At 40.5% G+C, this 21,209-nt stretch overlaps 2 protein-coding genes across 2 annotated transcripts; one reads left to right on the forward strand and one right to left on the reverse strand.

Moving 5' to 3' along the window:
* Positions 1 to 236: 236 nt before the first annotated feature.
* Positions 237 to 7,885, reverse strand: dlst (dihydrolipoamide S-succinyltransferase). Its single transcript, XM_070920411.1, has 15 exons — positions 7,773 to 7,885; positions 6,725 to 6,758; positions 6,577 to 6,616; positions 6,224 to 6,285; positions 6,036 to 6,110; positions 5,862 to 5,917; positions 5,394 to 5,502; positions 5,113 to 5,286; positions 4,846 to 4,931; positions 4,650 to 4,747; positions 3,014 to 3,144; positions 2,544 to 2,617; positions 2,361 to 2,444; positions 2,067 to 2,234; positions 237 to 942 (listed from the first exon to the last, which is right to left on the reverse strand). The coding sequence occupies exons 1-15, from the start codon at positions 7,833 to 7,835 to the stop codon at positions 808 to 810; spliced, it is 1,389 nt and encodes a 462-aa protein (XP_070776512.1). The 5' UTR covers positions 7,836 to 7,885; the 3' UTR covers positions 237 to 807.
* A 3,089-nt stretch (positions 7,886 to 10,974) lies between these two features.
* prox2 (prospero homeobox 2) lies at positions 10,975 to 18,253 on the forward strand. The gene is made up of 4 exons (XM_070920409.1): positions 10,975 to 12,528; positions 14,413 to 14,520; positions 16,078 to 16,272; positions 18,086 to 18,253. The coding sequence occupies exons 1-4, from the start codon at positions 10,975 to 10,977 to the stop codon at positions 18,251 to 18,253; spliced, it is 2,025 nt and encodes a 674-aa protein (XP_070776510.1).
* The last annotated feature ends 2,956 nt before the right edge of the window (positions 18,254 to 21,209 follow it).

The raw sequence follows: 21,209 nt of genomic DNA on the forward strand, positions 1-21,209 counted from the left end.
CCTGAATAAATGAAGGAGAGACATAGTAAATGCTTCCATTCAGGTGTACTGCATGAAAAGCAGTTAACATCACACAGTAAGACTTCACTACTAACTTTAAGTTGGTTGCATTTTAATCTGTCACATGTGGATGAACCACCTTCCAAGCTATCTATGACTTGACTTGAGTCTATTCTTGAAAATGTATCTACCCAGACTGTCAATATCAAAACACAAAAAAAATCCAGAACAAAAACTACAGTCGAGTAATGCAGCTTTTATTGTTTAAAACTCTCTTTTTTTCTTAAATATTCTTTCTTACACAGCATAAAGAGAACTTTCCTCATCTTAGTGAAACAGATGGCAAATTCAGAAGATTTCTTCACTTTGGACATCTTAGAACATAGTGTTTCTTGGTTTCTGGCCCAATATGTGCTAATTGTTCTTCTCTCAACCAAAATAATGAAACAATATTATGCAGTTTATCTATGTTTGCCATCTCACAATAAGTTGAAAATGTTTCCGTTGTGTGTAGAAAATGACATATGGCGCACATTAGTTATAGAATATCCTTTTTTTTGATCTAGAGACCAGCACCACAGAAACCTCAGACCCTGACCTTTCTCCACAAGAGCACCAACCCTCTCATTGCTGCCAGCCATACACATGTCCATTGCACAACCCAACTGTTCTCCCAAAATCCTTTTTTTTCTCTAGTTAACCAATACAACAATACATCAACTGCAGTTACGGTAATGTTCATCAGGTGAGTACAGCCACTGTTTGTGTAGGGTGGTTTGTTTGGTTGGGCCTGGAGTTCACACAGGTTCACATGTCAAGGAGCAGCACCCTGGGGTCCTCCACCACTGACTTGATCTTGCGCAGGAAAGTGACGGCCTCTCTTCCATCGATCAGACGATGGTCGTACGTCAGGGCAACGTACATCATGGGACGGATCTCCACCTAAACAAGAGAGAAATTGTTGAGACCAAATTCTAATATACTAAAACAATAAGGGCATACATTTCTTTAAGTTTAGTTTGACTTGATGAATACAACAATAAAATAAGCTTAATTTGATATATGTCTATCATTCACACCTCTGTATCCCGTGTTATCATGTAATATTTGCATTAGTGTGAGACTATATAGTTTTACAGGCCAAGCATAAGACCCCCGTGATGTGCTCAACTAGAACATTCAAAATATTTTCCTTGGAAAAAAAAAAAACTTTTGGAAAACAAATTTTAGAGAACTGCTGACTGTCACTGGGTGTGGATTATTATCAGTCAATGCATGCAAGATTAGAAATACTCACACTAGTGAATACTTAAAGCTGGGGTAGGCAGTTTTATTTTGGCCTCAGTGGGCAAAAAATACATAATAAGCTTTCAGTATATTGTAATTTAAGTGGTCTGAGCGGAAACTAGACTTCTGCACCTCCTCATGGCTGTTTTAAGGCTTCAGAAAGTCTAGCCCGTGATGGGAGATTTTGGCCAATCACAGAGAGTTTCAAAGAGAGGACGTTCCTATTGGCTGTTGACCCTTCCTCTACGAATGCAGATGCACGTGCACGGCCGTTAAGAAAGAGATGGTCTGATACAATATCGGAAAATAGAGCAGGAAAAGTTGCCATGGCAATTGAAGGTCACTTAATAGCTATGTAAAAAGCAACCGGTTGACTGTCAACTCCTGGGCTGGCTCGCTGGCTTGTCTGCCTGGAGTTACAATCAAGTTTGCGTTGCGTGTGCTATGAAGCGTGTGGACGTGTCCGTTCTCGTCTGATGGGCGGGGCGTAGAACAGAGTGGGGAAAGCTGTATTTACAAATTCTTTTTGTCTTTTCCAGAAAACTGCCTACACCAGCTTTAATAATTGGCAAACAGAGCTGTAATGTATGGTAGAGATTTGTCAAACCAAGCCCAATTATATCTAATACTCTTTGTCAAGTATGTTGTAACCTAATCATTAATGTCTTTGTCCAAAACAACAAATTTATAAATTCAATTACTCTTTGATCTATATAATACATAAATATGTTGTCTTATTTTTGTACACAATGATCATGTTTAACATGAAGGACACTAACCTTGCCACCGACTGCAACAGGCCTATCAAAGATGCCATGCATGCCTAAAATAGCAGACTGTGGTGGATTGATTATAGGTGTGCCGAACATGGACCCAAACACGCCACCATTGCTGATGGTGAAGGTTCCTCCATCCATGTCCTCAACAGCCAGCTCATTCTTGCGGGCCTAAAAACACACATCCACAGTTACATCACATAATGAGGAAATCTCAAGATAAGAACCTTTAAACAAGTGTAAAAAACAAAACCACGTGACTTCAAATGTGTCATAGCATGTGATATAAAACATTACCTTTTCCCCCAACATATTGATGGCCTTCTCAATATCAGCAAAATTCATCCCCTCCACGCTTCGGATTACAGGAACCACCAGACCCTGAGAGAGAAGTCATATTACTGAATTTTCTGCCCTTCACATTAGAGACAAGTGGGCTATCAAGCACTTACACATTACAATGTAATGCACTTGTCTTACCTTTGGTGTGGCCACAGCCACACTAATGTCAACATAGTCCCTGTACACAATCTCTTTGGTTGTGTCATCAATTACTGAAAACACAAAGAAAGCAAAAATATGTATAATGATTTAAACTGTAAATCATCACTACGTTTGCCACCAAGATCAATTTCCTTTTCATGTGTGCTCTTTCTGTCACATGCAAGTAAAAAGCCATGGAAGATGAAACCAAGACTATTTCAGATTTTTACAAGCTAGAAATTTGGACCACCCCTGGTTCATTGTGGTCTATCTAAGTAGGCCAGGGTGGTCTAAATGCAGTAAATAAGTTAGTGTTGGTTTTGAGGTTTGGCAATGAATGTACTGAAATGTAAATCGTTTTCTTCACCAGACACAATTGCAGTGACTTGATACCAGACGTGCAAAGAAACAGTCAAAACTGCCACCACAAGTGAGGTTTCTCAGTCTTTTAAAAGTTCCATCTATACCGGCATTGACAGCAGGTTGGTCAGCCAGAGCGTAGGCAGCAGCCTTCACAAACGCAGACATGAAGCCCAACTTCATGTTATGCTTTTTCAGGAAGGCATCTTTGTAAGTCTTCCTCAGCTCTGTGATGTTGCTGTAAGGAAATAGAAAAAAAATGCATGGACCAGCTAACAATTTGGCATTAAGGCAACAAGCAGGGTTAGTGGCAGTTATGAAAATAAAGGAGGAAATTTTAAGAGAAAAAAAATCAGCAGAAAATCTGGGGATTTTAATACATATTCATACAAAACATCATCTAGCGACACAGAGTAGTGTCAACTATATGCAATAATATTGTGCACTGATGGGCTGACTGTAGCTTCAGACAGATTAACTGTTTTTTCATACGTTATTAAAATCCTTTTCAATGTACTCAACATATTTTGCAGTTGGTTACTGCTTTGTCACTGTATGTGCAAAAAACAGAGCAGCAATTTGTAAATGATTTTCATTAAAAAAATGGTATTAGCTAAAATAAGACAATCCATGGCCTTTGCTTTTTTCACATTTAAATAGAAGCCTTAAGGTATACTAAACTCCAAGATACACTAGAAACAGAGATACTAGAAACTCCATGAAAATAGTTTGTCAAATATTGTGACCATGTTATGAAAGACACAGGTCATAAATCTAACATCATTTTCAAGGGGAAAAAAACAAAACAGCTTTTCATGGCTATAAAAGAATGCTGTTACAGATCGTGGTGAATTAAAGCTATTAAAATTGGCCTGCTAATCGTTTCACCATTGCTCATTTTTCTCTTGTATCTCTCTTTTTAATTGTTTGTTTTCCTGTCTCTAACCCAGTTGAAGCTCTAGGGTTTCTCCGCTAACATAATTAGCCCCTCCCAAGACACAGACTCTCCGAGAAAGGAGAGAAGAAGCGATAAAAATCTTCACTTTCTAGAGCCTGTAAATCTTATTGGGCTGTCATAAAAGCCCATATCGGTTGAGGCAGCTCTTCCACTCAGAGCGCAGGTCTCTGTGGGCCCCTACAGATGCTCCAGCCTCCTGCTCTGACTAGCTCCTTCGGCTCCAGATGAGCCCTAGCCTGGGAAGTCTTCCTCCAGACCGTCAATGTCAATCCAATTAGGATACATAGAAAACCCTGAATAGCCGAAAGCTGACACCACACATTTGCGGGGAAAAGAAATCCTCAAAGTGTCCTCTTCAGCACAGGGGGCAAGTGCAGACAACAACATTTCCTTATAAATTAATAAAACCTGTTTTAACAATTCTTATCTTCGTTTTAGATGGCATTACGACCAAATATTTACATTCCAGTGTTTAAGAGGATATTGGGTTTCAAAAAGCTTTTCCTACCGGGCAGATTCCGATCTATAACCATTTGTGCAAGTGTTGTTTTGACTTTTAACACAGACACACAGTACATACAGTATGTATATGTAATGCATATGCATGCACACTTACAAACACGTTTAGAAATATTTGAACAGATTTGGATTCCTACACTCAATAAATTATTTTTCCCTAAATGGCTTCTATTTATGTGTGTTAATGTAGCAGAGCACCTTTCTCACTTATCTAAAATAGCATTGAGGGCGTAATAATGTAGGTTAACGAATTCAGAATTTCCTACCTCATGTCGACCTCATTAAACGTAGTCAACATAGCGCAGGTGTTTTGGGCTTCCTTCAGTCTCTGGGCAATTCTCAGCCTCATGCGGTTCATCTTAACCTAAAATTTAAAAAAAACACGACTTTGAATTAGCAAACTCAGAAAACAGTTTTAACAGTGAATATTTTGTAGGTGTTGGGGTGATTTTTGCACCTTACCCTGCTCTCTGTCCTGGCTCCTTTAGCCCCTCCTTCTGCTTGGGCCGCAGGTGCAGCTGCAGCAGCAGTGGGCTTGATGGCTGAAACTATGAAAAAGCCGTAAAGAAGCAGTTAGCATCTCTAGACATCAGCTCAGTGGAACTGGTGAAAGCCACTGCATACAGAAAGCCGAACAATGATGAATCATGTAAGCTGGAGGTCAAGAGCACAGATGTCAAGCAAAACAGTTCTCACATGACACAGACCGTCTGTCTCATTACAACTAACCTGGTTTGGTGTCCATAGCATGTGCTGGCACAGGTGGCACAGGGGGCATAGTGGTGGGAATGGGGCCCACAGCTGAGGGGGGAGGAGGTGGAGGAGGAGCAGCAGAAGGAGGTGGGGGGGCTGCAGCGGCTGGGGCCTCGGCTTTTGGAGCTTCTGCAGCTTTGGGAGCACCAGCTAAAGACACAGAGGTGAACAGTTAGGACATAACTGACATATATAGAGTATTATCCTAATAATACTATTTTTTGTACATTTTTCAATATAAATACAATATTTAAGACCTCCTTTTCGAAGCTTAAAGAGCAGAGTTCCTCCCTCGACCTTCCCTCCATCTGGGACCAAAAGCTCCTCGATCACTCCGGCAGCAGGAGAGGGAACCTGCACTGATGTCTAATAGCAGGGAACAGAACAAAAACATCAAAACAGAAACGTAAAAAGTTCAAGGATATTTGCTAAATAGCATATATGCTGCAATTTGGCTGGTGCCAAACTAATGAATGCATGCATTTATTTAAATATAAACTTAACTATCATCACAAGTGGTTGTTACAGTTGTATAAGCCATTATTGAAAAATGTTTGCTAAGGACACACTTGAGTAATAATTTGCCAGTTTTATTATCTCCCACACAAGTCAGCACCAACAAATATGGATTTTTAAAAGGTAAAGTGGCATGCTATTTTAATTCATGTTTACTTATATCAACAATTGCCAGCAAATGAATTTGTATGACATTTACTTAGTTTTACCTTATCAGTCTCAATTTCACACACCACCTCATCCTCCGAGACGGTGTCTCCAACAGCTGTAAGGAGAAAAAGCATTTGAGTATAAATTTACTTCCTTTTGTTTAGATTGGTTGTTATTAGGCTGCTATCTTTATCAGAAGTAACTAACGCATATTCATTAGTGAAAGAAGTTACCTTTCTCCCACCTCACGTCCCCCTCTGTGACAGATTCTGCAAACGCAGGGGTCTTAACTGTGATAACTTCATCTCCTGGAGAAAAAAGACAAGTTGAAAGGAAATGCATTTCTTCAATCCACACGTCAGTGGTTGTGCTTCATATTCAGATAAGTGTAGAAACAAAAGGCATGCAGGCTCAAACATACTGTAGGCTACAGACGTCCTGAAGTACTGGATTTGGAAGACGCTGGACCGGGGATCAGATTTTCTGAAAACAAAATAAAATAAAATCAGACAAGTAACAAAAATCCCCCAAAAAACAATTAATTAACCAGTAAGAGTCTGTGTATTATACATGTGCAATATTTGCTGTTTCATTTAAATTTGAGACAATTGCTGACTAACAGACAGAGATACAGATAATTTGAAAATGGGTTCATGACTCAGGGCAGAAGACTGAAGAGAAATAAGCAACACAGATCAGATCAGATCAAATTCTGACCAGAAAGTTCCTTGTCTCTTCAAATAGTTTAGTGTTTTTATGAGTTAGTGTACTTACACATTGTTGTTGAAAGTGACAGAATGGCTAACTGACAGAGCTGTAGAAAATGGACAAGAGCGGTGTGTTAATAACTTCTTGCAGCAGTACTATCCCAAAGCAAAGACTGGGATTTAAGACTTCATGCTTGCACAGTAAGCACACATACCTGCCGTGGTCCGACGAGCTAACACATTATTCCCCTGTGGAAAGACGCAGTCAAGCATTAAAAAACATCTGCAACTTTTAACATGAGAAGTTTTGTGCAGAATAACAACTCTTCAACGTTTCACAAGCATAATATGCCTGGATAAATACACACTCATAAATCAACATTGATATCAAGTTAATTAACTATGTCTAACAGTGATAACCTATAACAGTTGGAATTGTAAATAAATGTCAATAAAGTCAACAGGGAGAGAAGTGAGTGCCGTCGGTCAAAGGTCACTTATACGTGCTAGACGATGACCTTTGACATAATCAATAAAATTATCTAGCAAACAGGTTGCTTGTGTTTATGCATGAGAACTGAACCTGCAAATGCATAAAAGAGATTTTCATTTGAGCAGCTGAATTAGAGCTTAATGATCTACTACAAATCTTACTGACACGCGGACGATTAAACACTAACTAGGACTTCACTGACATTTGACTTTGATGATCTAGCTTCCAATGCAGCTTCAGAAAGTTACACTCTAAATGAAAAGTAACATGAACTTAATACTTCCATTAAGTTAGGGAAACTGGAGTTGTTTTATCTCATAAACCACAATATGACCTCAGCATGACAGCTAAAGCGCCTAGCAAACCTACCCGCACATTTAGCTTAGTGCGGCTAGCATGTTCTTGCTAGCTAAATACATATTATTGGATAAGTTTGCGTTAACTGCACATGAACATGGACCAGATACGTTCTGCTTATGTCAAACACCTTTAACATTCATGTCATAACGCGAGAGTACCCTAATAGAGAGGGGACTGCTTTTAACTTAAATATAGACTGCCGCAAAGACTTGTGGAGGAAAGTGTCATACTGTCCTTGGCTTGCAATGTTACGGCCTGACCGTGGCCTACAGCAGCAGCGAGCTGGCTAATGCTAATGCTAGCTGTGATAGAGCTGAACAGACCGAAGCTGCGCCTTCGCCCGCGGCCAAAGACAGCGAGGAGTCCTATCGCGAGTGGCAATGACAACATTTTATTTGCTTGTTGCCTACCTGGCGGATGGCAGAGAGGGAACGGCCAAAGTTCCTGGTGAGACACCGGGAATGGGATAACATGGTGGCTGTGTGACAGCAGCCTGTCAGCGGAAACTATGGTCACACCAACAAGCTAGGCACGCGCAAGAACCTAAGGAAGTAGTGTGGGATAAACCAAGTGCTCCGACTGGAGGGGTGGGGGTGGGGTGGGGGGGTGCTCACTGTGGTCCCCTCTGACCCCCTCTACACCATGCTCTACACTACTGTGACTACTGGCCACTGAGACATAAATAAAGTGTAAATAAAGTGCACCTTCAACCATCTTTACAGATAGCTTACAGCTAACAACGTAAAACAGAGAATGGAACACAATAGAAATAAGATAAGATAGATAAGTCAGTGCCAACAGGTATTGATGTGTATTATTTGATACCAATCATAAAAGTAGTCTTTTCATAAAATGATATGCAGTTCAAAGTTGCCATGTATGCAATGTTCCAGGTAAACAACTAGCAGATGCTGGGGCCCATAAAGATAAGATTTATTGTTGTTTAGGCGTCTTCCTTGGTATGTGAAAGGTCATTCTGAGAGGTCTCTTTTCCTGACCCCTAGATGGGAAACGGAAGTTTACAGACTCGTGTGTTATAGTAGGACCCCATGTATGTCTAAAGGTATAAAAGACGAGCTTGAACAGTGCTCGGGGCAGCAGTACTGATTCGGCTACGGGTGCTGTACAGGTCAAGATGCGCATGCCTGTTGATCCTGATCTTTGATGCAAATAAACAATATTATGTGAAAAGTCAGTATCAGCGGAGTTTCCTTCCATCATCGTATCATCCTACATCTGGGGAATGAAGAAGAAATTAACAACAGTATCAATATAAAAACATATAATAGAACAGAACACAGCAGAGATACAATAAGATAACGTCTACAGGTACCAATGTAAAAACATATAATAGAATAGCGAAATGCTAAATTACTTTTACTTTTTCAACTTAAAAAAATAATAGGATTTTTTTTCTTATTTCCATATTTTTATTCGTCTAATTTATTGAACTTGTCACTCGTGTCGTCTTTGTGTTTATGTGTGCTTTGTGTTTTATCCTGTCCGTTTCACTGCTGGGCCACCAATAGAGTAGTCTATATTAATTTATGTAGGCCTACATCATGTATACATGCACATCATGCTGACCGAGTTCTTGTTATTTCCGGTTACAGATTAATATTAATGTCTGCCTCAGCCAGTGTTATTTTTTTTTGTAAATCAGTAGACTTCATCCGTTTTGAAGCCCACCTTCCAACCACTATGAGTAGTCTATAACTCCAACACCTTACAAATACTTTCCTCCACTTGACATATTGTGGGTGATGGGCGACCACCTCATTGCCTTCGCATAGCCACGCCCCAGCTGCGTTTGATGCATCGACTCTGACTCTCCTGCACTCCGACTGTCCAACTCACAGTCTGCAACAGGCCATCAGCTCGGCAGCACGCCCCAGCGCAACAGGTAAGGTCCCGTCACTGCCGCTCACTCTGTGTGTGTGTGTGTGTGTGTGTGTGTGTGTGTGTGAACCGTGGTTAAACTGCAGCCCCGTGAGAGTGTGACAAAGTGCATGCCTGCAGCTCACCTCGCCTCAAAACTCATCACTTCAGTTTAGTGGTTTTTACATGAGAGAGATTTGCACGCACGCCTTTACATTAGAGCTGGCAACTATAATCACGTTTGGTGAGTTTTTAATGGAGTTGTCAAGTGTTTATTGACTGACAGGTTTTACAACTTAAAAATACTTGGTGTGCTTGGTTTATTTTGTTTGGCTTATTTTCTTTAGGATAACAGTAGACAATCAAACCAGTCTGCACCTTCTCTAGATATAAATTAGTTTCCAATTTTTTAATTTAATCAACAATTCAACTTTAAAATGTAGGTTCTTCTTCGAGCAGTGGGGGTCAGGAAATTCACAATTTATCCACAAACAGCAGGTCTACAGCCTGTCATATTGCAGGAAATTTACAAACTATAAAGAGCAAAGGAAACATTGAAATTACTTCTGCTGTCCACAAATTATAGGAGAGTTAAATGATCTCAAACTTTGCTTTGTGGAAAAAGTAAGTCTACTTGTTTTTAGGTATTCTGATAGAATGTTTATTTATATTAAAAGTAAACAGAAGTAGAAGTAGAAACAGAAGTGGGACTGATCCATTGAATACATTGTCTAATGTAGAAATATAATGTTGAATTTGTTCTTTTCAAGTCCATCTGTTCCATTTGTATATACAGAAGTCATTTTAATTAGTTAAACAAAATACTTGCAGCTCATTGTGTGAGGATATTTTGCGTTACAGCACCGAAAATATTCGAAAACAAACACTGAATGAAGCCAGTGACCGCAGAATCAGACGTTTGAGCTTTTTATTTTTAGCACTGAAGATCAGCCCTTGATCATTCCTTAAGATGAAAACTATAAAAAAATAATAAGGTTTTCATGATATTTTCTCCTGTAAATATTGTATACGCAGAGCCATTTCTTGTGTGTGGTCTGTGGCTTTCATGAGCTGAAATTTACCTTTCATGGGTACATCACAATTTTTCTTTTTATCCTTTGTTTTTACCATTATTACAACCCCAAGATCAAATGATACAAAATAACGCACTCCCTTATTGTGTAAGGATCAAGGCTTTCTTTTCTTTTTTTTTTTTTACAGATCTGAGGATCTTGCGAATAAGGCAGCGTTCTTTGATTTTTCATCATATGTGACAGTAATTCTATATTTGCTTGTTAATGTAGTAATTTTAAAATCACAAGTGTAATTTAAAGATTTATAAACAAAATGACAGAATTGCCTGTGAAGGTTGTATCTATTAGATTAGTGTAATCATTTTACAAATTAATATACTTGATCTTTGCTATCTACCCAAAGCATAAAGAGGCATTACATGCTATTTTCACATCCGTGTATTCAAATGCAATGAATGAAAAAACATTAAGATGTTTAAGATGTCTTTTTTCATTTAAAATGATCATAAGACCATAAGCAATATAAAAAAAGACACAAATATGGTTTAAAAACAAATTTTATCTCATTTTGAATATGCTTTCTTAATTATTCATCATCTTAACTGTTTTCCATTTTTCTGTCATTTCAGATTCTTGCATTAGACTAACTCTGATTCTGCATCGTGTGTAGCCAAAGCCCTCACCAGTTGTCTCAGTGAGCATGAACCTCAGTCTTCCCGACCAGAACATGCACAACTCCAGTGAAGCCTGCCTGGAGGAGGACAAACCTGATGTCATGTTGCCGTGCTTCCGCAGAAACATGTATGACGAGCCTCTGGCCTCATACTCCAGCGGATCAATCATCTCTCAGCTCCTCCGCAAGACGATCCACAACAAGAGGGCTCTAGATGAAAGCCATTTCTATCTTTCTGGCTCCGCTGCTGCTGACTCCAGCCAGGAGGACCAGAGCAGCGTCTCCTCAAAGGACAGCACGGTGGAAGCTGCCTCTCCCAGTGCTCACGTTTCCACAGGAGCCAGCCTGGAGGGGGAGCATCCCATGACGGACCACTTGCAGGCCAAGAGGGCCAGAGTGGAGAACATTATCAGGGTCATGGCGGGCTCTCCCAACAGCAGGCAGCATGGAGACAGCGAGAGGCCTGACACAGATGCCAGAGACACCAGAGAGGCCAGAGAGGCATACAGGGAGAACAAACGTAAACAGAGGTTGCCTCAGCATCAGGAACACAGTGTTGGAGGGCCAGCGAACAGAAGACCTGGAAGCAGCAATAGTGATAACTGCAACACCAAGGATGAGGAGTGTCACAAGCTGAAAGAGCAGCTCCACAGCATGCAAAGGCTCCTGCGTCAGCTCCAGGAAAAGTTCCTTCAAGTTTACAACCAGGAAGATCCTGAACACAACGACACAGATGAGACAGAAGTCGCTGTTGAGCATGACGCCCTGGGCGAAAGCACAGAGTCGCGCTACATAAGCAGTGAAGATGATTTTGAGAGGAAGAACAGCAGAGTGACTGCAGAGTGTAAGGACAGAATGAAAGTAGTTGGTTATCTGGTGCACCAAAGAGAGAGTCAGAACCTACAGGAAGCCCTGAAGCAGGAGCTCTCCAGGGCTGTGAATGACTGTGTGGACAGGGTGTTCAAGAAGGTGTCCTCCACAGGGCTGGACATGTCCCCCCAGCAGCGCATGTGCTCATCTCCAGAGATGCAGATCAGCGTGGGGGCAGACAGGAAGAGCCAGCAGGCCGGCTCCACCCAGGAGCAGCCCCAGGCCGAGGAGGCTGCAGTGAAATCCCGCTCTTTGGAGTATTATGAAAGCTCCGAGGCTCAAAGCCCACAGGACCAGACAGAGGCGCTGTCCCTGGTGGTCCGCAAGCCAGCAGTGACCCCTCTGAGCTCAGTCACCCCAACGGTGAAGAGGCCCTATCCTGTGCACCAGACACCATTTCAGTTCAATTACAGCACCCCTCTGCATGACAGTCAGATCCTGGAGCATCTTCTTAAGTATGGGCCCCATTCCAACTTTGGGGGTCTCCCTTGCATGCCCCCTTCAATGGACAGGACCTCCCCAGACTCAGTGGACCTGCCGTGGGACACCCTCGCCATGAGGTCCAAGGTGACATCCAGCCACCTCGGCCACCACCCTCGTCCCTCCGCCCTGGGGGCAGTGACAGTCGACAATCTGTGTCTCCCTCATGTCAAGATCGAGTGCGGTGAACTGCAGAGCATGGCTGAGCGAAACCCCTACATGTCACTCAACATATCCTTTCATTTAAAAGACATACTTAAAGCGTTTTGCCTTTTCTTGATGCAGGATTAAAAACTATATTGTTTAATAATGAGGATAGAAAATACAGACAGATGTTTGTTTTTGACTTATGTTGGTTGAAAGTGCAGTGAGCAAAAAATGTGGCTTTAAATTCAAAACAGCTATTATAGAATGACTACATTTTATTATAAATTTATTTAGTCAAAATGTGGAGTGAAAACCTCGATGTCACATCATACTGTTCTGTTCTGTTCCCACTGCAGCAGGGTGTGTTTGATAATCTCTTATATATACTGTATTTACCTTTTTATTTTATACAAACTCTCTATATTTCAGCTCCTCCATGTGAACAATGGCTGGTTGAGGTTCGTTGCAGCATGGGCAGTTCTAGTAACAAACTTCAAGGAGAATTTTTTCTTTGATCTTGCTAACCCCATAGAAAATTATGGCGTCTTCTTTAATCTGAGCCGAGTAATGACTTTAAGTTAAGAAAAAGACAAATAAAAAGGAATACAAGGCTTTGATAAGAATTGCCAGGAACAAAAGCCAATTTTTCAAAGGCAGAGAAAGCATCGGTTTCTGTTTCAGGAAGCGTCGTTTTTTCAGACTTGAAAAGGTGCAGGATCTATTTCTCCATCATCAGAGTGATAGGGGTGCATCTAAAAGGTCACATCTGAGTGCTGGTGGAAATCAAAAGTGCCTCCCAACCATAACACTTGAGCTCTTGTCTTGAGCATTTGTTGTTGTTTACCTCTCCGAATGTGCATGATTGAAATAGAGTGCAAGATAACAGTATTTTTGCCTCATAGGAACTCAAAGAAAATCACCCTGAGACAACTATTCAGGGAAAAATCTGGCATTACTTTGGAAACTAAAATATATATTTGTAATATCACACCCGACATCCACAATCAATATGATTAGAATAATATCTACCCTCTTTGCCTAAATTAATTGAAATAAATAATTTCTTTCTTATTTCTTTTCATTATAATAAAGTAAATTATCCTAAAAAAAGATCCTGAAATAGTCACAGAAGTGTTCAGCTTTGTTGATTCTCGTGTCGCAACGCATTAGAGAGGAGTATTACGCGATGCCTCTCAGGATTCGCTTTACAGTGCAAAGAGCTCTGCTTCTCTTTGAACAATACCACATGAATCTTTCATCCCAACTTCCTTATTTCAAAGGTAGGGTTCCCTAATAAAATGTATGGCGTGGTGACATGATAAGGAAATATTATGACCTAAGGCATGGTGGTGGTGGACTACAGAGGAAACGCGCCTGAGCGTCTTCATTGCCTTAAGGGGAAACCTGAGAAGGTATTGAATTTATTGATATTTGCAATAAAGGAAATATATGTTGCGATATACTGTGCGTTGAACACATTTTACAACTTTGAAATTATTTTAAATATACCACATAATGCAAGAAACAATTTAAAACATCAACATAAAACAAATTATCTGCAAGTTTTTACTTTTTTGTAATAGTTTTACAAAATATCCCGTTTTTTGCAGGTTTTTTTCCCAGGAAAAAATACATAGCAACATATGTTGTCTTTAAATCGACTTAATTATATCAGAAAGTCAGCTCCTTTTTCAAAACATTTCAAAACAAGCTGTCTTAACTGCCAGGCATGAAGTGCTTCGCTCTCTAATTAAAAATCCCTAATCTAATTCGTAATTCTGTTTTGCCAATAAGCACATGTTAGGGTCATTATTGACTCCCTGGTTAATGCCGAGCTGTTCTTTAGGGAAATTCAATTTAGCTGAAGATTGAGGCAACACAATACTCTGCTCTGCTATCACTTTGCACAGGACTGTATATATGCGTGTTATATTTAACAGTTTTTTCTGCCTTAACGTAAATGTGAACATCCAGGAGGGCCTCACCCCGAGCCATCTGAAGAAGGCAAAGCTAATGTTCTTCTACACCCGCTACCCCAGCTCCAACGTGCTGAAAACCTTCTTCCCTGATGTCAAGGTAAGTTTTTGATGGATAAAAAAAGAATTCGCTTTTTATTTAATGTGTCAAACAACCTGCAGGATTGTTTGTCCTGCGTTTGGCTCCCCGGTATCTACTTGTCAGTGTGTGTTTGGGACAGAAAAATCAGCAGTGTGTCGGAGGAGAGAAACAAAAACGCAGAGGGTTTAAATAACAAAGCCACTGAGCTGCTAGTATGTCCTGGGGGCAGAGGGAGATACAGGGGCATTCTCTCTTTAAAAAAGCCACTCCAGTCAGCAAATGGAGTGACAAAGGACTCTGTAGGCAAGGCATTGCTATTGAGTGTCAACAGAGAGTTGGTATTAGAGACTTGTGCAGCAACCAGGCGGCGGTGAGCTGGCCCTAAACACAACATCCTGTGTATTTTGGCCTTGGTCTCGTGTCATGCCTCCTCTTCTATGTCCTCTTTTTTTCTCTTGTCTCCTTATCTGTGTCCTGTTGTTAGCTCTTCTCATTCATCCTATTTATCCCTGCTCCCTTCTTTTTACTCTTTTTCCCGCTTATATTACAAGTTCCCAGTCATGCCGCCGCTCCTGCTTCCCTTCCAGTTTTCTCCAAACACCTCTCGAGTTTCTCTTCCATCCCCTCTCCTATCTTGTCTCCTTCCACCACGGCCCTGGGTCTCTGAGCCAGTGCGGGCCCCTGCCTCTCAATCTGCTCTGACCCCCGGGGGTCAGGGGGGAGGATGCTGTTGCTGCAGCCCTGCGAACGTCTCCTCCTTGCTTACAATCCTGTGGTGGGAAGTGGCACTGAACAAAAGAGCACCTAATCCCAGTGTCTGATTCCATCCTATCAGCCCGAGTCAATGAGAGGGAAGCTTCCTTCTGTCCTTATGCTGCCGCTTTCTCACCCACCACACCAGAGAGAAGAAGCGTCTTTGATGCCTGCCCAGCCCTTAGGCATTTTTTTCTGTCTTTCTGGATGAGGAGATAGAATAACAAGACTAATGTCAAGACTGAGTTTAGAAATACAGAGCCCTGACAGATGTTTTTTCGCCCCAGACATTGGTGGGAAAGGATCAGAGCAATTAATGTCGCGTAGAGTGACAGGCCATTTGGTGGCATTTTGCCCTACAGGTACCAAATGCAGATTATCAGTCAATTATGGAAAGGGTGGGGGCACCCATTGCTGCATATCATCCTCTCTCTCTCTCTCCTGCCTCTTTACTGTAATGTAAAAAAAAAATTACTTATATTAAACAAGTTATGGAAAGGGTGACAAATCCAAAAGCAGCCATTTGAATTTTAATTGAGAAGCATGGAGATTAATATTTTTTAATTTCTGTATGCTCTCACTGAAATCTGAAATTGAATTCTGAAATTACGTATTTAATTTATCCTGAAAAGGGTGATCTCTGCCTTCTTCACGGGGAGATCAAAGGTCAGGGACACACTTCTGGGGCTGCTACGGATTCATTGTTTTGCTCAGGGACACTTCAGCTGGACAGATTATTGTGAATGCAGGGGGCTTCGGCTGCAGGATGGTCCCTTTAATCCTCTGCTGTAAACTTATGAATGCTATTTTTTTTCTTTCCAGTTCAACCGCTGCATCACCTCTCAGCTGATCAAGTGGTTCAGTAACTTCAGGGAGTTCTACTACATCCAGATGGAGAAGTTTGCCCGCCAGGCCATCGTGGACGGCATCAGTGACGTCAAAGACATTACAGTTAGCAGGGACTCAGAGCTGTTCCGGGCACTGAACATGCACTACAATAAAGCCAATGACTTCCACGTAAGTGTCACTCATTAGTCATTCATTCTTTTATGCTGCAGTTTGTATTGTTAGCATCGAGATCATTCTAGCTGATTTTTTTGCTTATGAGGTTTTGTCAAAAGCTGCTCTCATTCTGTATATACACTCTGTGGCAGATAAACAAGGTTTCCTTAAATTGGACATATTTTCAGTTGTATCCATCGCTGGGTACTCTACCTGGAATCATCATTTTTTATATCAACATAATTAGAGGAAATATATTAGTCAGATTCCATATCTTAAAGCCAAAGTTTGATATTTTAGGAAATATCCTTATTTGTTTTCTGGCAGAGAGTTAGATAAGAAGACTGATGCCACTCTCATTTCTGTCAAATTGAAGCTACAGCTGGTTAGCTTAGTTTAGCATAAAGACAAGAAACAGGGGGAAACAGCTAGCCTGGTTCCTCTAAAGCTCACTAACTAACCTGTTATATTTTATTATATATTTATATATATATAATATATATATATATATATATATATATATTATTTTATTTTATATTTTATTTAATCCTGAGCAGTTGCCAGGCAACCATGAATTGATATGAATGATATATAATACGTTAATTTGTGAGGTTTAGAGGTGCAGATTTTGTAAACTTCGGACAGAACTAGCTGTTTTCCCCTTTTGCCAGTCTTTATGCTAAGCTGAGCTGGCTGCAGCATCATATTTAATGGACAAACATGAGAGTGATATCAATCTTCTCATCTAACTCTGCAATAGAAAGTGAATAAACGCATATTCCTTTAAAGCACTTGAGTTGACACATTTATCACAGCAGTTACTAACCTTCTGTCAGCGTGTAGCTGTGGTCACGTATGTCCGTGTGCTGACCTGTTTGTCACACTGCACCTGTGGCTGGCCGGCCTTTACAGCCATTATCTAAACTCCAGAGTGATGCTTTATCAAACTGTGGGAAGAGGAAGCCGCAAAATCCCACTAAAACAACTCAGGATTAGAGGACCAGTACGCCTGAGCGAGACTGAGATTGCTACTGATGCGGAATGCTGAGAAAGACGCTGTGGATTCCGAGGGAGAAGGCCGTTTGGTGGGAAAGGGACGGGACCGTTTTCTTTACCTTGGGACCAAGACATTCCTTTCCCAGGGATGCTTTTGTGTCAGGAGATGAGGGGAAAGAAAAATAACTTATGCCAACAACTGTTGTGCTAACTGGCCAGTGGATGGGAAACAAGGGCTGCAGGGCGGTTTTCTCCCAGCATCCCTTGCATCTAGACTTTTTTATGGATCCTGCTGTAGTTCTGATTCACTCCCAGATTATTACCCCTTCTTTAACCACACCAAGTCCTTACTCAACCACAATTATCTCTAAGTTTATAGCTACACCTAACCATCTCAAGTCTTGAACCAAATCATTTTAATCTTCATATAATCTTCAATATTCAATCTTCCTGGCAGAGGTGCTCATCAAGCTTTGTTGCCTGGCTGTGACAGTTCTGGGTAGAATCCCTGGGAAGAAAACTCACCAGTTGTTAGTTTAAGTTCAAGAAAACAAGACCGGCTAATCAAAGAGGCCTCTAAATGAAAGTTAATGATTGCAGCATTGCATTTATTGTATGTGTGCAGAGAACAAAGAGATGGGCTCCCTTTCATCAGTTTGAGTGTTTGAAGAATTGCGCTACAGGTCTTCATTTCACATGTTTCTGACTTCTGAAAGCTGAAGACAGATTGTTCAGTATTTTTGTAACGCAGCATTACATGACATGCTATTAGAGTCACTATTAGAATAAGGTTTTAACTAGATTAACGTTCCACTTTTCCCATCTCTTACAGGTGCCAGACAGATTCCTGGAGGTCTCTGAAATCACCTTGCATGAGTTTTACAATGCCATTTCTGCAGCCAAAGATTCAGACCCCTCTTGGAAAAAGGCCATATACAAGGTGATCTGTAAACTGGACAGCGACGTCCCAGAGGAGTTCAAGACATCTTCCTGTTTATAGGCGGACGTGGAGAGTTGTAACAGAGGAGGAATTGAAGTTAGTCACTTGACAGTGTTATTTCATCTTTTCTTGTAGTGCATTTTAGTGAGGTGAAATGTAGATGTTGGATAATTAATCATTTTGTAGATCTGTGATAACACACACACACACACACACACACACACACACACACACTCACAATTTTAAAAATTGAACAATTATCTATAGTCTAAAATGCTGTATGTTCTACTTTTATCAAAAGCAATCATTGGTAAATATTAATGCTCTTGTGGTTTATTCTATTGTTTAGTGTTTACTTATATAATCTGCCTCAACACATTTAGAGAGTTACTGAGTTTGTAGGTGTGTAAAAATGTTTACAAAGTGTAATCCTTTTCAGTATTATTATTAAACTATAGTGTAGCCTGATTTAGTTGAACTGAAAGAGTTTTTTGGCCGTTACCGTCAGTATTACTTTTGCTTTTAATTCCATTTCATTTCATAGCTGTGTGTGTTGTGTAAATGTACATGTGTTGCTGTTGTTTGTTGCATAATGTTCTATAATTAAGTTGTAAACTAGTAGCTTGACAGAATGTGCATGTGAAAAATAATGCAAGTGAGTGTCATGGGTTTTATTATTATGTATAAAGGTCATGTAAAGTACAATCATTTTCAGATATTTCAGTCAGAGACATTGTACTGGATGATTATTGAAATTAAAGATGCACTAAATTATAATATAAAATGTGTCTGTTATGTTTTTTTTTGCAATAATCACCACATTTACACATTTTAGTGTTAAAAAGAAACAAGTTAAATGCTTTGTTTTTAGTTGTAAATGTCTCTATGAAAATACTGTGTGCCACTGCCGAGCCCCTAAGGTGCCTCTAATCCACGTCCAGCAGCCAGCTGTTAAATGTCCCCCAAACTATGCCGTTCACATTGTTCACCGAAGCCAATTCAAGTCAACTTTCTAAGGCCCGCATTCATTGTGTGGTCAGTGCGGATGCAGACAACTGCCATGTCTTAAAAACAGCCACAATGCATTCCCTCCTAATGACTAATGCCCGAGGTGACCTCATATCACAGTTGTGCCACCAAAGCAAAATTCCACAAACCCGTTGACTCTTTCTTCCAGGCACCCACTCAAAGCATGCTGATCGCAAACACACACACACTCACACACACACACACACACACACACGCACGCTCATGCACACGGAAGTTTGGTGATGTCACAAAAATCACAGAGGAGCTACTTTTGATGCCATGGGCTTTATATAAACCAGAAAACCACAGCAGTGAATTAAACGTGAAATTCACAAATCATATATTTCAATGAATAAAGTGTTGAAGTATTGAGCACCAATACTCAGTACTATTATATATTTATATATGTTTTCAGGTGACTTCATCCCTAAAACTTTAACAAAAAGGCAACAAATAAAAGAACAAAGACATAAAGGCATAAAGGCATAAACAGCATGGAGCACTTTTATAAAAGTACACAGTTTCTTGTCACTGTGCGAGATTACACTGTCAGTGCCCAAAACCAAACATTTAATTGGAAAACCTGTTAGGCACCCAAGCACCAATTACATCAGAAATGATAACATTAAGGAAATTAAAACATTAGTTGGATTGGTTGATGACAAAGACTGGAGACAATAAACCTCACTAATCTTTTAATAGACATTTCTTTTCAATTAGATCTGTCTTCTTCAGTAAATTGATTTACATTCTCAACTCAATTAAAACGCCTCTGGTTGAACCAAAGTGCTTTGCTCAAATTAATTTGTTGTGTAACATTTTCTGAACAAGACTTGGTGACCTCTGATATAATGAAAGAAAACACCGAAAATACCTTCAGTTGTTTAACTGCCTCTGGCTGACAAGGCTTCAACTTAACCAGAGCGATATGAAATTACATTCTGTATTAGAGTCTCAGATAAAGCAAAGCAAGCTTTGTAATGAAGATGAAATGAAAAGTAAAAGGCAACAGGACATTGTTTTTCAAGCAAAAACACAGTGTTTCAACAGATGCTTTGTGTCCTTTAACCTCCGAGAAAGGCACATTTACAGGCTACTAAATGCAGATTTTGATGAAGCTGTCATTTTCTCGGCCTCACACTGAAATAGACAAAATAAAGAGAATCTAAATCAGAGCTAGTCGCTCAGTTCGTGGAGATGGATGAATGGAAAAGAGTAACAGCATCATCTAGTGAATCTCTGCTGTAACACACACACGACTCAGCTCACTTCAAAGTCCATTCATTCATCTCTGATGGTGCAAGTGTGATACTCTTTGGTGAACATGAACTGTTTTTTACATTTCAGCCTTTTACATTTCATCACTAGCTTTCTTTTAAAATTAAATCTACACTCTAAATCAATGTTTTAAACCGAACAGGCAGCATCAGATTCTGTTGTGTACATAAATCTCCACACAGGGGTGCACTTGTCACTGTGTAGAAACTGAACTGCTGTTGAGGGATTCTTCAACACTTAGCTCAGTTTTTTTTTTCTCACAGCATGGACTTCAGGGAAGCGGACACCGTGAAATCTTTTATAATTGTCAACATCACATTTTGTACATTTGTGAGTTAGAAAAGCGTGGCTGACTGTGCGCAGTCTGTGCATGTGTGTGGTGTAATGTTAATGGGAAAATAAGCCAGTGTCTCCTCAGCAGGGTCTTGGAAAGACAAAGGCAGGATCATGCATCCCTGAGCTGGAGACAAAAGGAGCTGGGGGACTGGGGGCACTGGGACAGTCCCTCTGTTTAATCTGCTGCTCATAGATACGGGCTTTTTGGCAGGCTCACACTGGGAGGGCGCAGGGAGCAAAAGGGAGTGCAACTTGAGAACGGAGGCCGCTGACTTTAGGCTGCCCTTCAGACAACCACTTCTTGGTGTAGTTTGGTGTGATCACCAGTAAATCTTTATTAATTTTAATTGGAGCCCCCATTTAAAAGAGCAAT

This window comes from Enoplosus armatus, chromosome 15, assembly GCF_043641665.1.
Source record: "Enoplosus armatus isolate fEnoArm2 chromosome 15, fEnoArm2.hap1, whole genome shotgun sequence".
NCBI lineage: Eukaryota > Metazoa > Chordata > Actinopteri > Centrarchiformes > Enoplosidae > Enoplosus > Enoplosus armatus.